Below are 17530 nucleotides of genomic sequence, written 5' to 3'. Positions count from 1 at the left end.
TGATTTCACCCTTACTGTTGTTTCTGAATTGTATGTTTTCTTTGGAGGTGGGAGTCCAGTGGATGGAGTGAGTGTTCGAGGAGCTGTGGGCAAGGAATTCAAGTGCGCTCTGTTCGGTGCTGGAAGATGTTGGCACCAGGGTTAGACAGTTCTGTGTATGATGAGCAGTGTGATGGTGCCCAGCTTCCAAGACCACCTCAGCAGAAGGTCTGCAAGAACAAACCATGTGGACCACAGTGGGAAACTTCAGAGTGGGCAGAGGTATGCCTAAAATTACTACATACTGTACATTCTAAAAAAGCTTACCTTTTGTTTGTGATAGTTGTCAGTGAATGTGAAAAATGCATTTGCATGCAGCTAGTATGGGGCCTAGGGGCAGAGGGGGCCTAGGTCATATCTGAAAAGGTAATGCTTACTTGCTTTATTTACCCATTAACTTGGGTAAGGAGAGGTATGGACTCCAGAGACAGAGATATAATTTTGCCCCTGTACAAATCATTAGTAAGACCTCATCTGGAATATGCAGTTCAGTTTTGGGCACCAGTTCTCAAAAAGGACATCGGAGAACTGGAGAAAGTGCAGAGAATGGCAACCAAACTGATAAGAGGCATGGAGGAGCTCAGCTATGAGGAAAGATTAGAAGAACTAAATTTATTCACTCTTGAGAAGAGGAGAATAAGGGGGGATATGATCAACATGTACAAATATATAAGGGGTCCATATAGTGAACTTGGTGTTGAGTTATTCACTTTACGGTCAACACTGAGGACAAGGGGGCACTCTTTACGTCTAGAGGAAAAGAGATTTCACCTCCAAATACGGAAAGGTTTTTTCACAGTAAGAGCTGTGAAAATGTGGAACAGACTCCCTCCAGAGGTGGTTCTGGCCAGCTCAGTAGATTGCTTTAAGAAAGGCCTGGATTCTTTCCTAAATGTACAGAATATTACTGAGTACTAAGATTTGTAGGTAAAGTTGATCCAGGGTAAATCCAATTGCCTCTCGGGGGATCAGGAAGGAATTTTTTCCCCTGCTGTAGCAAATTGGATCATGCTCTGCTGGTTTTTTTTGCCTTCCTCTGGATCAACTGTGGGTATGGAGTTGGGTGTATAGGATTTTACTGTGTTTTTTATTTTGTTTTTTTATTTTTTGTGGTTGAACTGGATGGACTTGTGTCTTTTTTCAACTTGACTAACTATGTAACTATGTAACTTCTGGAAGTAAATGATTGCTTCTGATTTATTGTGCATTGATCCAACTGAGTTATCTTAGTTTGGCTGACCACAAAGGAGAATCCCTTCTCAATTAATACACAGCAAGCACATTCCTAAAAACTACACAGATCTGGACATCAAAGCCAGCCTGGAGACCCGACTTTTCTCTACTGCAGTTAAATAATACAACTTGGCCTTGTCTATGACCACAAACTGTGATTGGCCAGTGAAGGCAATGCCTAATGCTGCATACACACAACCGTTTTTCCCGTCATGCAAAAAAACTAAATTTTTCTCGACATGATTCGTCGTGATTCCTCTCAAGCCTGCCTTGCATACACACGTTCATGAAAAAAAACGCTTGAGCAAAGGCGCGGTGATGTACAACAGCACTATAAAGGGGAAGTTCCATTCAAATGGTGCCACCATTTGGGCTGCTTTTGCTGATTTTGTGTTAGTAAAAGTTTGGGGAGAGGCGATTCGCGCTTTTCAGTCTTCGCGCTTTTCAGTCTTCGTGCTTTTCAGTCTGTTACAGCGTGATGAATGTGCTATCTTCATTACGAACGCTAGTTTTACCAGAACGTGCGCTCCCATCTCATACTTGATTCTGAGAATGCGCGTTTTGTTTCCCCTCGGAAAAGCATACACATGAGCGGTTGTCGCAACGAGAAAAAGAACGACGGGAAAAACTAAGAGAAAAAATAGAGCAGGTTCTAATTTTTTTGCGGGCAGTTTTCTCATCAAGAAAACTGCTATGGAGCATACGCACGACCGGTTTTCATGACCAATCTAAAAAATGGCAGTTTTCTCATCATGAAAAACGGTCGTGTGTACGCGGCATTAGACTAGGAGTCTCCAAACTTTCTAAACAGAGGGACAGTTTACTGTCCTTCAGGCTTTTTTGGAGAGGACCGTGGTGTCAGTGGGAGGAATAGCGCCCTATCATTGGTGTCAGTTGGAGGAATTGTGACCCAATGTTGGCGCCAGTAGGAGGAATAATGGCCCATTACTGTTGTCAGTGGCACAAAGTATGCCCTAGCATTGGTGTCAGTGGGTAGAATCAGTGGGTAGAATAGTGCCTTTTGTTAGAGGGAAGAATAGTGCCCGAGGGCCAAACATAGATAAGCAAATGGCTATTTCCAGCCCCCGGGCCACAGTTTGAACACCACTGCCTTAGACTGGTGTCCTCCTTTCTCTGTCAGTCTTCTCTCCTCCTTTCAGCAAGTTCCTTGTTAGCAGTGCAACACAACTGATTGTCTCCTTGCCCTACCTTTTCCCTTCCGCTGCTGTGCAGGGGATTGCAAGGCTGATACCAGATACAAATTCAGGTACTTAGACAGCCCATAGATGGGTCATTTTTTTCATTCTCCATTCCCCCATTCCACACATTTGATGCTGATGAGGGAATCCTATCCGCTGAGCTTTTGTACTCTGACATCGGGGAGACCTCCTTACCATCAGAATACACTGATCAGTGCTGCCAACTATAGCCGGGGGTGAAGATCTAGCAGAGCAGGGGGAAATCTGACAGAGCCGATTAGTAAATCAACTTCTATACAACCTCCCTGCCCATACATGGATCACTTGCTGCTTTTAAAATCACTCAAGGATTTTTTAACAAACACATTTTTTTATCTGCCTGGAGATCAATAATAACCCCCCTTTTGACAAAAAAAAAATTCCCATATCCCCCCTTTAAATTTAGACTGGAAGAACATGGGTCATTATTTGGCTGTATAACGGTTTATGGGGGAGGGTTGCTATTATGATATGTAAATGATACACGTTGCCGTGTGTGATTCAACTTAGCAGCCACCACTCAAAACTAAAATTTCAGCCTTGGATGGAGTTAACATTACATATTTCTTTTCATAACCTTTATGTCAACAGATGATAACTTTATCTATAGAGCTGCAATTCATTTTTCATGTCCTTTGTGCAGTGCTCAGCTTCCTGTGGATCGGAGGGAGTGGTGAAGAGGGAGGTCAAATGCTCAACGGAAGTCAACCAATGTGATGAGAGCCTAAAACCTTCATCTGAGAAGCCCTGCCTGGGACCTCCATGTGACCATCACTGGACAGCATCGGAATGGGAACCAGTGAGTTTTATTAGGGACAACAATGGCAACAAATTGAGAAATTACAGCATGTACATTCAAGATGACATTATACATTTTCCTAATGTTAAACATATTTATATTATGTTTTTTTAACTTGTTAAAGCGAAGCTCCACCCTATAGTGGAACTTCCGCTCATCGGAACCCTCCCCCCCCCGGTACCACATTTGACACCTTCCGGGGGGGGGGGGCCATACCTGTCAAAGACCGGTATTTGCACCCACTTCCGGGAGTCCTCTCTGCGGGGAGTATGTCACTTCCCGCCCCCGCCCGTTGCGTTCTGGGAAACACTCGGCTCCCAGAACACAACGGGAACCAGTGAGGACGGCGCTGCACGACTCGCGCATGCGCCGTAGGGAATGGGGCAGTGAAGCTAGAGCGCTTCACTTCCTGATTCCCTCACCGAGGATGGTGGTAGGGGCAGCAGAGTGACGAGCGGTCGCTCGTCCTTTGCTGCCGACGTCGCTGGACTCCAGGACAGGTAAGTGCCCTAATATTAAAAGTCCGCAGCTGCAATATTTGTAGCTGCTGGCTTTTTATATTTTTTTTTAGAGTGGAGAATCCGCTTTAAAACACGATTTTATAGGTGATGATTCGAATTTAAAATCTTGGAGGTGTATTCTCTCTTGTAGGTGTACGTTCATCAAAACTGCTGGTTTACAAATTAATTTTTGTATATATTCAGGCCCCAAAAAAAAAAAGTTCAATCTGTCCTTACGTGTGACTATAACATCCTCTCCCTCCCCCAGTGATCCACCATTGTAAGGCTGGCCATACATTATACAGTTTTCTTTATATTTTACCAGAACCATATACTATGAGGTCAAACCTATACACTTTTAGTTTGTATGCAATCAGGCAGGACCTTGCACTACATAGTTGAATGTAAATTCAAAGGAAATTGGATAAGAAAATGTATAATGTATGGCCAGCTTAAGTCCTCTTTCCTTCTCTTAACAGCACAATTCCTATTTTGGCAGTGGGCTGGAAGCACTGCTATGTTGTAGCAAATAGGCATACAATAAACTGAAACTGTGGCCCGGATTCAGAATGCGTATTGTTATGCTGGCGTAGCGTATCTCATATACGCTACGCCACCATAACTTTGAGAGGCAAGTCCTGTATTCAGAAAGAACTTGAGCCTAAAGTTACGGCGGCGTAGCATATATTGGCCGGCGTAAGCCAGCGTAATTCAAAATAGGCTGTAGGGGGCGTGTTGTATGCTAATTTGCCGTGACCCCACGTAATTGATGTTCTTAACGAACTACGCATGCGCCGTCCGTGAAAATATCCCAGTGCGCATGCTCCAAATTATGCCGCAAATAATCAATGCTTTAGACGTGAACGTAACTTACGCACAGCCCTATTCGCGTACGATTTACGCAAACGACGCACAATTCGACGCTGGCCCGACGTCCATACTTAACGCCTTATAGAGCAGGGGTAACTTTACGCCGAAAAAGCCGTACGTAAACGACGTAAAAAAATGCGCCAGGTGGACATACGTTTCTGAATCGGCGTATCTACCTAATTTGCATATTCGACGCGGAAGTCTTGGGAAGCGCCCCTAGCGGTATATACGACGGCGTAGGAGACATACGCTGCTCGTATCTAGGCAACAGTGAGGCGTATCTGATTCTATGAATCAGGCGCCGAGATGCGACGGCCCGCATTCGGAGTTACGACGGCGTATATGGAGATACGCCGACGTAACTCCTTTCTGAATCCGGGCCTATATTTTTATCAAATCTATAGCTTCCAAATAAAGATTTAATTCACAGGGCTTAAAAAAAAAAAGCTAGATCGCTTGCTCTTAGATTGTTTCTCTGCAATTTCTCTGAGCCCTACAGAGCAGAGGGAAGGAGGATAAGACACTCCTATGAATCATTCAGTTATGTATGTAATTTGATCTTGAGCTACTGAGAATTGTAAACGGGCAGCTTTTTTCAGCAGTTAAAGTAGTTGTAAAGGTACAAGGTTTTTTACCTTCATGCATTCTATGCATGAGGGTAAAAAACGTGTGTGCAGCAGCCCCCCCCTAATACTTACACAAGCCCCCTCTTGATCCAGCGATGTCCATGAGAGCCTTGCCTTTCCGTGGAGCCGCACACAGCCAGTGAGCAATCATAAGATGCAGGGAACGGGGCCAAGTTCTCCACCAACCACCAAAAAGTCCTCTTACTGCATTCTCTATAATGTAAAAGTTCAATTTCCAAAGCTAAAACACCAGGGTCGGTATATTTATTTTTAAAAGGTAACAGTTATTTTCAGCTGAGTCCAATGAGATTTGAATCTTTTTTACACAGTGCGGTAAGACCTGTGGCTCTGGAGAGCAGCTGAGAGAAGTGAAGTGCTATCAGGGAGAAGAGATGAGCCAAGGATGTGATCCATCTACAAAACCAGAAAGTAGCCAGGCTTGTCAACTTCAGCCTTGCCCAACTGAAGCTCCAGGTAAGATATTATTGTTTAATTCTGCCTCTTCAGAAAAAGAATGGACATTAGAGAATCAGATTACAGGCCAATCTATGTATCTATATCTGATATCAACTTGACATGACCATTTGTCATAAATAGTTTTGTCATTATTTCTATCGTTATAACTAGCTTACTAATGCCAAAGCCTGATGCCGCGTACACACCATCACTTTATGTGATGAAAAAAAACTACGTTTTTAAAAACGTCAATTTAAATGACCGTGTGTGGGGGAAAACGTTGTTTTATGTCTTGTGAAAAACGACAAAAAAAAATTGAAGCATGCTTCAATTTTTTGTGTCGTTTTTCAAAACGTCGTTTTTTGTTTCACAAAAATTGACTGTGTGTAGCAAAAAAACGACGTTTAAAACAACGTTTTTACACACGCGCATGCCCAGAAGCTAGTTATGAAGCGAGCTTCAATGGAAAAAAGTGGTGAACGTAACCTCGCTTTGCTAGAGCTTTGTGAAAAAACGATGGTGTGTAGGCAACGTTGTTTTTGAAAATTGAAGTTTCAAAAACGTTGTTTTTTACTTCACAGAAAATGACATTTTGTTCCATCACATAAAGTGATGGTGTGTACGCAGCATAACATGTTTAAAGCTGCTTTTATCAAATAATACTATAGATCTGCTATATGTTGAACTATACTGTACATGTCAAGTGGGGTCAGAGGTAAGTCACATAAGGGGATTTTTCAGGTAAACAATATCACTGTAATGGCCAGTCATGTTGGAATCAAGGGTTGGAGTAGTCAGAGCTATGGCTGGACTCCTGCCTCATTGGAAACACAGGTTTGTCCTTATACCCCAGCAGACTCTTTCCGGGCCACACAGTAAACAAACATACAGAATGTGATGGGCAGACAACTGGTGTTATACACATGATCATTTTTCGGCCTCTAGAAAAAACAACGTTTTTTTCAACTTCATCATTAAAACGGCCTTGCCTACACACGATAGTGAAAAAAAAAATGCTCTAGCAAAGCGCGGTGACGTATAACACGTACGACGGCACTATACAGGGGAAGTTCCATTCGGATGGCGCCACCTTTTGGGCTGCTTTAGCTGATTTCGTGTTAGTAAAAGACGATTTAGGCTTTTCTGTCTGTTACAGCGTGATGAATGTGCTTACTCCATTATGAACGGTAGTTTTACCAGAACAAGCGCTCCTGTCTCATAACTTGCTTCTGAGCATGCGCGTTTTTTTCATGTCGTTAAAGCCCACACACGATAATTTTTTACAACCCGAAAAACAACATAGTTTAAATTGTCGTTAAAAAAAATAGAGCACGTTCGAATTTTTTTTTGTTGTTGTTTTTCCAAACCCAAAAAATGCTCTGAAGCCCCCACACAATCGTTTTAAATGACATTTTTAAAAAACATTGTTTTTTACAACCCGAAAAATGATCGCGTGTACGCGGCTTTAGAAAGATGGCAGAGGAAAGAATAAAAGTTGCTGATGGCTAGCATGATGCTCTCAAGAATGTCCCCTGCACTTTATCATGTGATTTGATAACACATGACCTAGCGCCAGGGAAGCATCATTTCACCTTGATCCTTGAAGCATTAGGTTCCCATGTAGTGCTGCCGCAAAGCACTTCTCCACTAGGTGCAAACTGGTTATTACATGCTCATTGCATGGCAATGGAGCCCAGAAAGGGAGCAACACAATAGGAAGGGCCCAGGAGGATTGTGTTGGATTCTAGAATTTTCGGGGCCCCTATATTTACAGCTTTGCACTGATAAGGGTGTACACGAATAATTAGGTAGATTCAGGTACAATGTCGTTAATTTAGGGCGGCGTAGCGTAGCCTGTTTAGGCTACGCCGCCGTAAATTAGCTAGGCTAGTATTGATTCTCAATATACTTACCTGGTAATTTACGGCGGCGTAGCCTAAAACGAGTGGGCGTAAGGGCGCCTAATTTAAATGGGTTGGGGGGGGCGTGTTTCATGGCAATGAGGCTTGACCTCACGTTTTTGACGTTTTTTGTCACTGCGCATGCGCCGGGTGACTACATTTCCCAGTGTGCATTGCGGCTAAGTAAGGGCCTATTGATTTCGAAGTGGACGTAAACTACGTAAATCACGATTCGCGGACGACTTACGCAAACGACGTAAAAATTTCGAATTTCCCGGCGGGAACGGCGGCCGTACTTAACATTACTATTCCACTAGAGCCTAGCACTAACTTTACACGGCCTATCTCTTACGTAAACGGCCTAAAAGTACTGCGTCGGCCTGGCGTACGTTCGTGAATCGGCGTATCCCCTTATTTACATAATCTATGCCGGCCGCAATGGAAGCACCATCTAGCGGCCATCAGAAAAATTGCAATCTAAGATAGGACGGCGCAAGCCGTCGTATCTTAGATATGTTTAAGCGTATCTCTGTTATATACTCTGTTATATACACTTAAACATAGGTCGGTGCAGATTCAGAGTTAGGTCGGCTTATCTGTAGATAAGCCGGCCTAACTCTTTCTGAATCTACCTAAATGTTTTGAAGTACAAAGCACCTGGTATGCCTGGTCTTTTTTAAACAGGCCATAAATGTATTGATTTCAGCTGGTTCCTGCTGAATAGACCACAATTTGTTCCGTTGGTGTCTCTGTCAGCACCACCCATCTCAAGAAAACTCAATTTCGCAATCAACTTTTTTTGAAGGAGCCAGTTGGAAAATGTTTTGAAGAACAGCACCTGTATCCAGTCAGACGCAGGACCTATTAAGGTATTCTAACAGCCATGGGTGCCTGCTGTCAGACTACAGTAGCCAGCACAGCAGACTCGTCCATCTATGTTGTTTAGTTTAGATGGGTGAATCAAGTGATTTCTCAGTCCATGATCTGAATGAGAGAAATCTTTACGTGTATAAACAGCTTTTGTATACACATTCCTTTCCTAATAGGTTCCCTTTAATTGGCATTATGTAGAGTAGTTAAAGGATAAGTTCACTTTCCTGAACATGTTACATCTGTATTTAGGGTGTAACATGTAACATGCAACCTTCCTCCGCTCTACCACATAGCTGCATTATTCATTCACAGATCTGTGAATGAATGGACTTCAAGTCCAATCTTCCATTGCAGTAGGTAGCTTTTAGTTCTCGATGAACTGCAAGAGAGCTGATGAGTCTTCTTGTAGTTCATTGATCCTTCCTGCTCTCCAGTAACTGTCTGCATGTACAGGAGGTACAAGCAGATAGCTATACTGAGAGTCTGCAGAAGCCTGACATTACATCCGCGATCTGCTGATTGTGAGTGCAATGCTCTGCAGGCTCCTAAGAAAATAAATGCACATTTTAACGAAACGTCCCACAATCCGCTTGCTTCTTTTGTCTCCCCTAAATATTCCTGGTCTGCGTGCCATTGCAGAGCCCGATATCAATTGTATAGCTCTATCTCTTGCCAGACCAGCCTGTCCAACTCAGTTACCCATTGCTCCTGGGGCCGCTCTCCCAGGAATGCCATCCTCAACACCCGCTGGTCACTGGACCGTTGATCTGGGGTTGGAAAGCACTTGCCCTGTTGCATACCAGTGACCTGGAGGGCTCCAATCCAGAGTCCTACCTGAATCTCCTGCCTGAACTCCAGGTATTAACCCACAGACACAGTCCTGGTGTATGCTGAAAGGATGATCCTCAGCAGCCCCAGGAATTCTGATGCCAGATCCATATCTCCGCTTTGGTGACCGAAGTCTGCTATCCTGATCTTGGATCCAGGTGGCGGTTTAGATGTCCCAGACTGCAGGAAACATCCCACTGCTTGCCACCAATATAACGAAAAGTCCCACACTCCACTTGAGTGCTTTCGTCATATACCGCTTCCTCCCAGTCTGAATATAGATATCAGATCTTCCAACCGCTTGCAACCACAATCTAGGCCAGGGGTCTCCAAACTTTTCAAACAAAGGGCCAGTTTATTGTCCTTCAGATTTTAGGAGGGCCGGAGAGTGTGGCCAGCAGGGGCAGAAAATGTCACGGGCCTGGCATCAGTAAGAATAAATATGGCCTTAGGGTTGGAGGTCAAAGATGAGGAGTATTGCCCCTATTAGGAGGCGGAATAGTATCCGTCATTAATATCGGTGGAAGAAATAGTACAATATTGTTGGTGTCAACAATGCCACCATCCCCCTCTGCGGTGCCACCAACACTGCCTGCCTCCAATCTCCCCCAGGCCCCCTTCCTCCAATCACCCCCTGACTCCATCGTCCCCTGCCTCCATCCCCCTCTGCGATGCCACCAACAACCCCTGTCTCCATCCCCCACCCTCTGCGGTGCCACCACCCACATCTGCGGTGCCACCAACACCGCCTGCCTCCAATCTCCCCCAGGCCCCCTTCCTCCAATCACCCCCTGCCTCCATCCCCCTCTGTGATGCCACCAACAACCCCTGTCTCCATCCCCCACCCTCTGCGGTGCCACCATCCCCCTCTGCGGTGCCACCAACACCCCCTGCCTCCAATCACCCCCTGACACTAACACCCCCTGCCTCCAATCTCCCCCTGCCTCCATTGCCCCCTGCCTCCATCCCCCTCTGCGGTGCCACCGCAGCCACCATCACCCCTTGCCTCCAATCTCCATGTGCAGTTCCAAGCCGAACCAATCTCGGTTATTTTTACTGGCACATTTCCGCAACCACGGACATTTAAGAACGGGGGGAAAAAGTGCCCGTTTTTACAAACTGTCCGTAAAAAAAAAAGGACAGTTGACAACACTGCCCAGTCTTAAACAAATAAATATGATACTCTTTCCTATATATTTTCTAATGCTAGCAACATAAGGATTAAAAATAGTCAATGTTGATTGAGAGAGTGAAGTTCCACGGTTCAGCCCACAGATGGCGATGTTGAGGCATTTTCCTACAGTTTAATTGCAATATGAACTATACTGAAACAATTGTGCATACAGTATCTTTATATATGACATGTTGAATCATCCATTAGATTGTGTTTTCTTTTATGAAAGCCGGCAATCAGTAAAAGGTAAATCGAGGTTTAGAAACAGTGAAATACCAGCCATGTGTGATTACTCTTGGAGTAGCTCTACTCCCACGCAAGGATTGCAGTATGGATGCAGATCCATTAGGGACAGGTCTGAAATGGGAACAGAGTATACACTATGCTACACCTAATCCATCCCTGACATATTCTTTCCCAGCTGATCTGTGCCGTCTCATCCTCTTTGTACTCAGCCTGTAACTAGACAGTTGAATGGTTGCCAGAATTTGCCTCCTCATTTTAACCTACCAAAGAAGACAATAACCTAATTAATTAAAATTCCCCACATTTTTAAAGTCTTTTGATTGCTTTTCCGAGTTCTAGATATTATGTGCCTAATTGTATTAAAAGAGGATCTGCAGTCTGCTCACATAATTTGTAATAAAAACATCTTTGCCATTCTGAAGCTTCCTCCCAACCACTTTGCATATTATTTTATATATACTGTCATTCTTTGCTTGCCAACTCTGCTGCAGAAATCTCCCTCCACTAAGTCTGGCTGCATCCATTGTAACTGTGGGCAGCTGAAGCCGCTGCCTGTTCACTTCCTGGACTTACACAGACACACACAGAGTAGGGTGACCACATTTCCAAACTGCCATTCAGGGACACACCCCCTCTCTCACCTTCCCCAAAAAAGATGGAGGGCGGGAGGAAATGTAGTTTTGGGTTGATGGGGAATTTGGCGGCGGGTTATTTGTCAGGTGAATGTGCCACTTGCCACTAGATGCAGTGCCGCTTGCCACCCATAGCCTGCCACCAGATGCAGTGCTGCTGTCACTCCCTCTATATGAGCAACATGCGTAGAAGGAAAGGAGTGGCGTCACTATCTGGAGAGTGAAGGTCCCACCAGTCTGCTGCTTGCCGCGGAGTTCCGGAGAAGGAGGAGGTGCCGAGGTGGGTGGGGATAGCAGTGCTGCACTAGGCGCAGGCCTCGCTCCCAGTCTCAGAGTACTCTGTCTGAGAGTAAATTGTCATTGGTTGCAAGATGCAAGGCAACGCTGGCCTTAGCAACCAGTTCCAGAAATGTAGTTAGTAGGGGGTGGCTGTGTCCTCTATTTCATTCCGGGACATTGTATTGTCCCAGAATGAAGGTTCCCGGGACCCAGGACAGACATGTCAATTGCGGGACAGTCCCGGGCAATCCGGGACACGTAGGCACCCTAAAACAGAGGCACACCTCTAGCCCTGCAGCTCTCATTGGCCCTCTTATGACTCATCCCTCTCCTTTCCTGGCAAACTCTCATAAGGCCCTGTACACACGGGCAAGAATCTCATCAGGAAAAACCTGACGTTTTCCCTGACGAGATTATTGGCAAGAATCTCTTGCCACCCGAGTGTACACACTGACCGCGGTTCTCTTGAAAGGCAAGAACGCGGTGACGTCATCGCTTACGATGAGCATGCGCTCGTCACATTCGATGCCGTCACCACAATCTTGCTTCACTCTACCTATGCCGTGGAAGCTACTGCGCATGCGTCAAAGTCATTTCGAGCATGCACGGGTTTCCACGACGACAGGTAAGTATACACGCGCTCGGGTTTCTCGTCGGGAAACAGGCCGACAAGAATCTCGACGAGAAAAAAGAGAGCAGGTTCTTTTTTTTTCTTGTCGAGATTCTGGCCAGATTTCCTGACGAGAAACCTGAAAGCCTCGTAGACATGGACGGTTTTCTCGGCAAGAAGCTGTTTTCTTGCTGGTTTTTGCAGAGAAAACCGGTCGTGTGTACGAGGCTTAAGAGTGAGAGAGAGCTGTGCATGATGTCATAAGCCTAGGCTTTTTACCAGACAAGAAACAGGAAGTGGGCTGTATAAGGTATTTAATGGCAAAAAAAAAAAAATGTTTTACTATCCAAAGTTCCGATGATTTATTAGATGGAAAGTTGAAAAAATGACTGAAGGTCCACTTTAACCTCTTGGCTACTGGGAACGTTTATCCTCTCCCTGGACAGGCCAATTTTAATTTTTCAGTGCTGTCACACTTTGAATGACAATTGTGCAGTCATGCAACGCTGTACCCAAACAACATTTTTTATAATATTTTTTACACAAATAGAGCTTTATTTTGGTGCTATTTAATCAACACTGAGGTTTTATTTTTTTGCTAACTATACAAAAAAAGACAGAAAATCTTAAAAAAAAACTTTTTCATCGTTTGTTATAAAATTTTGCAAACAGCTATTTCTTTCTCCTTCACTGATGGGCACTTATAAGGTGGCACTGATGGGCACTGATAGGCTGCACTGATGGACATTGATAGGCACTGACAGGCTGCACCGATGGGACCTGATGAGGTGGCACTAATAAAGCTGCACTGATTACGTGGCATTGATGGGCACTGATAGGCTGCACTGGTGGGCCCTGATGAGGAGACACTGATGGGCTGCACTGATGGGCACTGGTAGGTGGCACTGATAGGAGACAATGATGAGGAGGCACTGATGAGGCTGCACTGATGGGCACTGGTAGGCGGCACTGATAGGTGACAATGATGAGGAGATACTGATAAAGCTGGACTGATGGGCTGCACTGATGGGCACTGGTAGGCGGCACTGATAGATGACAATGATGAAGAGACACTGATGAGGCTGCACTGATGGGCACTGACTGGTAGGCGGCACTGATAGGTGACAATGATGAGGAGGCACTGATGGGCACTGATTGACAGCACTGCTGGGGACTGGTGGGCAATGTTGGGACTGCACTGATAATTAGGGCACTGTAAATCCATGCCCTGATTTTCAGTGTACATGGCCCTTTTACACAAACCAGTTCTCTTCTCATGCTGTCAGCTTGAGGAAAGGAGTGCCAATAACTGTTCTACATCCTGATCAGCTGTGATTGGACACAGATGATCATGTGGTAAAGAGTCGCCGATTGACTCTTCATCTCAATCTGTTATAGGCAGTGTCTGGAGGATACTGCGATCACAGAGTGCTCCGCTCACACACCGCAGCGATCACAGGAGGACCCGATCCTGCGCTCCTCTGGCAGTTGGCACTCCTCATGTTCCAGCGGTGCCCCTCGATGTCCTCACATCCAATGCAGGGCTATGGACCTTGCTTTGGTCTTGATGATGTCAGGACGCTGGACCACTGGAGTGCGGGGGGGAAGAAGCTGCAGGGCCAGTCTAGCTGCGGGGAGGAGTGGAGAATCAGGTAAGTTAATTTTCTTTAATTGGGTTTCGGTAGACCTAAATGACCTAAATGTGTAGGAGGTATGCTGCTGGGTTCTGTTCAGTAGTCAAGAGTCGGAGCACATACATCCTGCCAGAAAGGTTGGTGTTGCTGATGCGACCATAAAAATTGGAGGATCGAGTCACATCTCCAGCAATTGGGACTGACATTAGAGAATATGCATTGGCCTGCAACCTCTAGGAGTTGGAAGAATTGTGAATCCTTTTCCCATTCGGTAAGGAAGGGGGGACATAGTTCTCTGGAGGAGCCCAAATTAATGTTCTTAAAGGGGAAGTAAACCCTCTGAAACGTTTAAAAAAAAAAAAAAACCCTGCAAGAGAAAGGCATAATGAGCTAGCATGCATAGCATACTAGCTCATTATGAATTACTTACCTGAGATCAAAGCCCCCGCAGTGACCCTCGTTCCTCTCCTCCGCCGCCGCCATGATACCGGAGTGACTTCCGGGGATCGCTGCTCTGCTGCTGTGACTGGCTGGAACTGCGATGACGTCACTCCCGCACATGCGTGCGGGAGCCGCTAGGTACAGCGCGATCCCATTCATGCACATGCACCCTAGACATTGGTTCTATCTTTTCTGCAAATATCTCCTTAACCACTTAAGCCCTGGACCTTTGGGCATCTAAAGAACCCGGACAGTTTTTGCGATTCGGCACTGCGTCGCTTTAACTGACAATTGCGTAGTCGTGCGACGTGGCACCCAAACAAAATTGGCGTCCTTTTTTTTCCCACAAACAGAGCTTTCTTTTGGTGGTATTTGATCACCTCTGCGGTTTTTATTTTTTGCGCTATAAACAAAAATAGAGCGACAATTTTGAAAAAAATTCAATATTTTTTACTTTTTTCTGTAATAAATATCCCCCAAAAATATATAAAACATATTTTGTTTCCTCAGTTTAGGCCGATACGTGTTCTTCTACATATTTTTGGTAAAAAAAAATCGCAATAAGCGTTTATCGGTTGGTTTGCGCAAAATTTATAGCGTTTACAAAAAGGGGATAGTTTTATTGCATTTTTATTAATTATTTATTTTTTACTACTAATGGCGATTTTTTTTATGACTGCGACATTATGGCGGACACTTCGGACAATTTTGACACATTTTTGGGACCATTGTCAGTTTCACAGCAAAAAATGCATTTAAAATGCATTGTTTACTGTGAAAATGACAATTGCAGTTTGGGAGTTAACCACAGGGGGCGTGAAGGGGTCATTAAGTGGTTAAGAGTGTAGGTTAAGGAGATATTTCTTGCACATACAGCCTTAATCTAGGCTTACCTGTAGGGCCTAGTGGTCTGTAAGGGTTTACAACCGCTTTAAAACAAAAATTATAAAGGACATTCTACTAGCATATAGCCAGCTTTACTTTTTGCTGTTCACTTGCTGTGTTTTACAATTTCTTTCTCCCAGTTCATGTCAAGTCTGACTGATTGAAAGAAATGCACTTTCCTCACAGATTGTATACCAAAGAATTGCTGAGCAAGGAGGTTTTCTGATAGAAGTGAAATAAAGTATGCATTTGAGGGAGGATAACTGAAATACAATACTGCACATGTAAAAATAAAAATGTTCTACATAAATCGCTTTAAAGTAGAATTATAGGCAAAACTTTTATTTTGGATAATGAAAGGGAGAGTTATCACCCCTGTAAGGTTTGTTTTTGCAATTTTTGGCCCACTGGGGAGATTTCCCTTCACTTCCTGTCACATAGCCAAAACAGGAAGTGAGAGGAAATTCCTGCAAATAAAGATAATCTCTTTGGGACCTCCAGGTCATCAGATCCAGTGTCCCCATCGGAATATTTCCCCTCTATTACATTTCTGCGGACAACCCAACATCTTCTTTTACTTTAAAGGGGTTGTAAAGCTTTGTGTTTTTTCACCTTAATGCATCCTATGCATTAAGATGAAAAAACACTGTGCACTCTCCAACCCCCCCGAGCCCCCGTTTTACTTACCTGAGCCCCGAATCTCCGTGGGCGCGATCCTGCGTTGCTTTCACCCAGCTCTTGTGGGCTCTTCATTGGATGATTGATAGCAGCGGAGCCATTGACTCCCGCTGCTGTCAATCAAATCAATGACGCGGCGCGCTGGGGCCGAGTGATACACTATACGCTATGGCCGCCGACTGTATCACATGGGAGCGCGCTCGCAAGCTACCCACCTTGGGAGAGCGCTTCCCAGAGGAGGGTTAGCTCTTTAGGGGAGGAACCGAGACAGCCGCAGCGGGACCCCAGAAGACAAGGATCGAACTGCACAGTGGAGGTAAGTATGATATGTTTGTTATTTTTATTTTTTTAATTAAACTTTTACAACCCCTCTAACATTCAATGATAATGGTAAATAGGGGGAACAGAGAGGGCGAATCTCCCTAACGGGGACACAGACAGCAATAAAAATTGACAGGCATTCTAATCCATCTCTCCTCTATCCACAACTAAAAAAAACGTTACTTTTAGTTATGCTTTAAGGCAAACAGTACAAGAATAACACCTTATAATATGCATCCCTTTCTTCTTTTGATGTAGATGAGGCTTGTGAAGACAAGGCTACTGCAAACTGCTCGCTGGTGCTGAAGGTGAAGCTGTGCTCACACTGGTATTATCGGAAGGCCTGCTGTCGGGCCTGTGGAGGAAAAGATTCCTGATTTCCACACTGTATTGTATTTGTGAATTGTGTACATTTCAGATTGTGACTGACGCTCCTTCCTCGAATAACCCTGCCTTCAATTTTTTTGGTAGTAGAACATGTGCGTCTGGCAAACAAAATTGTTACCTCTTCGTTTGTGATTTAATCCTTTGGTGCCTAGTGATCAATTCGCTGTTTGTTGTATGTCTTCATTTTTGGAAACTGCCCTGTAAAAGACATTTGTTTGCATCCAAACTGACCACACAACATAAACCCAATGCAAAAACAATCCTTCATATAGAAAAAATAATTCTCCTGTTTACTTGGTGTCCATACCTCTAAGGCCTTGTACACGCGACCGAAGATGTCCGCTGAAACTGGTCCGTCGGACCAGTTTCCTGCGGACATGTCCGACCGTGTGTATGGCCTACCGGACAGTTTTCCGGCCTAGCGGACAGGTTTCCAGCGGACAACTGGAAGCCTGTCCGTCGGACATTTCCGATGGTTAGTACGACTCATCGGACATGTCTGCTGGCCCGAAATCCCGCGCATGCGTCTAATTGATTCGACGCATGCGTGGAAGCATTGACCTTCCGTGTCAGAGAACGTCGGTGTCGTCTACGTCACCGCGTTCTCTGTCCGCGGGGATTTTGGTCTGATGGTGTGTACACACATCAGACCAAAACCTCCCAGCAGACATGTCCGATGAAAACGGTCCGCGGACCGTTTTCATCGGACATGTCTGTACAAGGCCTAACTATATTTGTAAGGCTTCGTTCATATTGGGGCACTAAAGTGTACATGCAAGTGAATGGCCGTTTTTACCCGCACAGGATGCCCATTCCCATAGACATGTATGGCACTGCCTGCACGCGGATGCATAGCTCCCAACTGTCCCTGATTTCGAGG

At 44.9% G+C, this 17530-nt stretch overlaps 1 protein-coding gene across 1 annotated transcript in view; it reads left to right on the top strand.

Annotated features, from left to right (window-relative positions):
* Nucleotides 1–16925, top strand: part of LOC120945800 (ADAMTS-like protein 2) — a 108511-nt gene extending 91586 nt beyond the window's left edge. The window contains exons 13-16 of the mRNA XM_040360211.1: nt 48–261; nt 3154–3309; nt 5635–5779; nt 16522–16925. Of these exons, the coding sequence (XP_040216145.1) occupies nt 48–261; nt 3154–3309; nt 5635–5779; nt 16522–16640 (634 nt within the window). The 3' untranslated portion in view covers nt 16641–16925. The remainder of the gene's footprint in view (nt 1–47; nt 262–3153; nt 3310–5634; nt 5780–16521) is intronic.
* The last annotated feature ends 605 nt before the right edge of the window (nt 16926–17530 follow it).

Source organism: Rana temporaria, chromosome 7, assembly GCF_905171775.1.
Source record: "Rana temporaria chromosome 7, aRanTem1.1, whole genome shotgun sequence".
Classification (NCBI taxonomy): domain Eukaryota; kingdom Metazoa; phylum Chordata; class Amphibia; order Anura; family Ranidae; genus Rana; species Rana temporaria.
The sequence above is the reverse complement of the archived record's forward strand: the minus strand, read 5'-3'. Positions and strand labels throughout refer to the sequence as shown.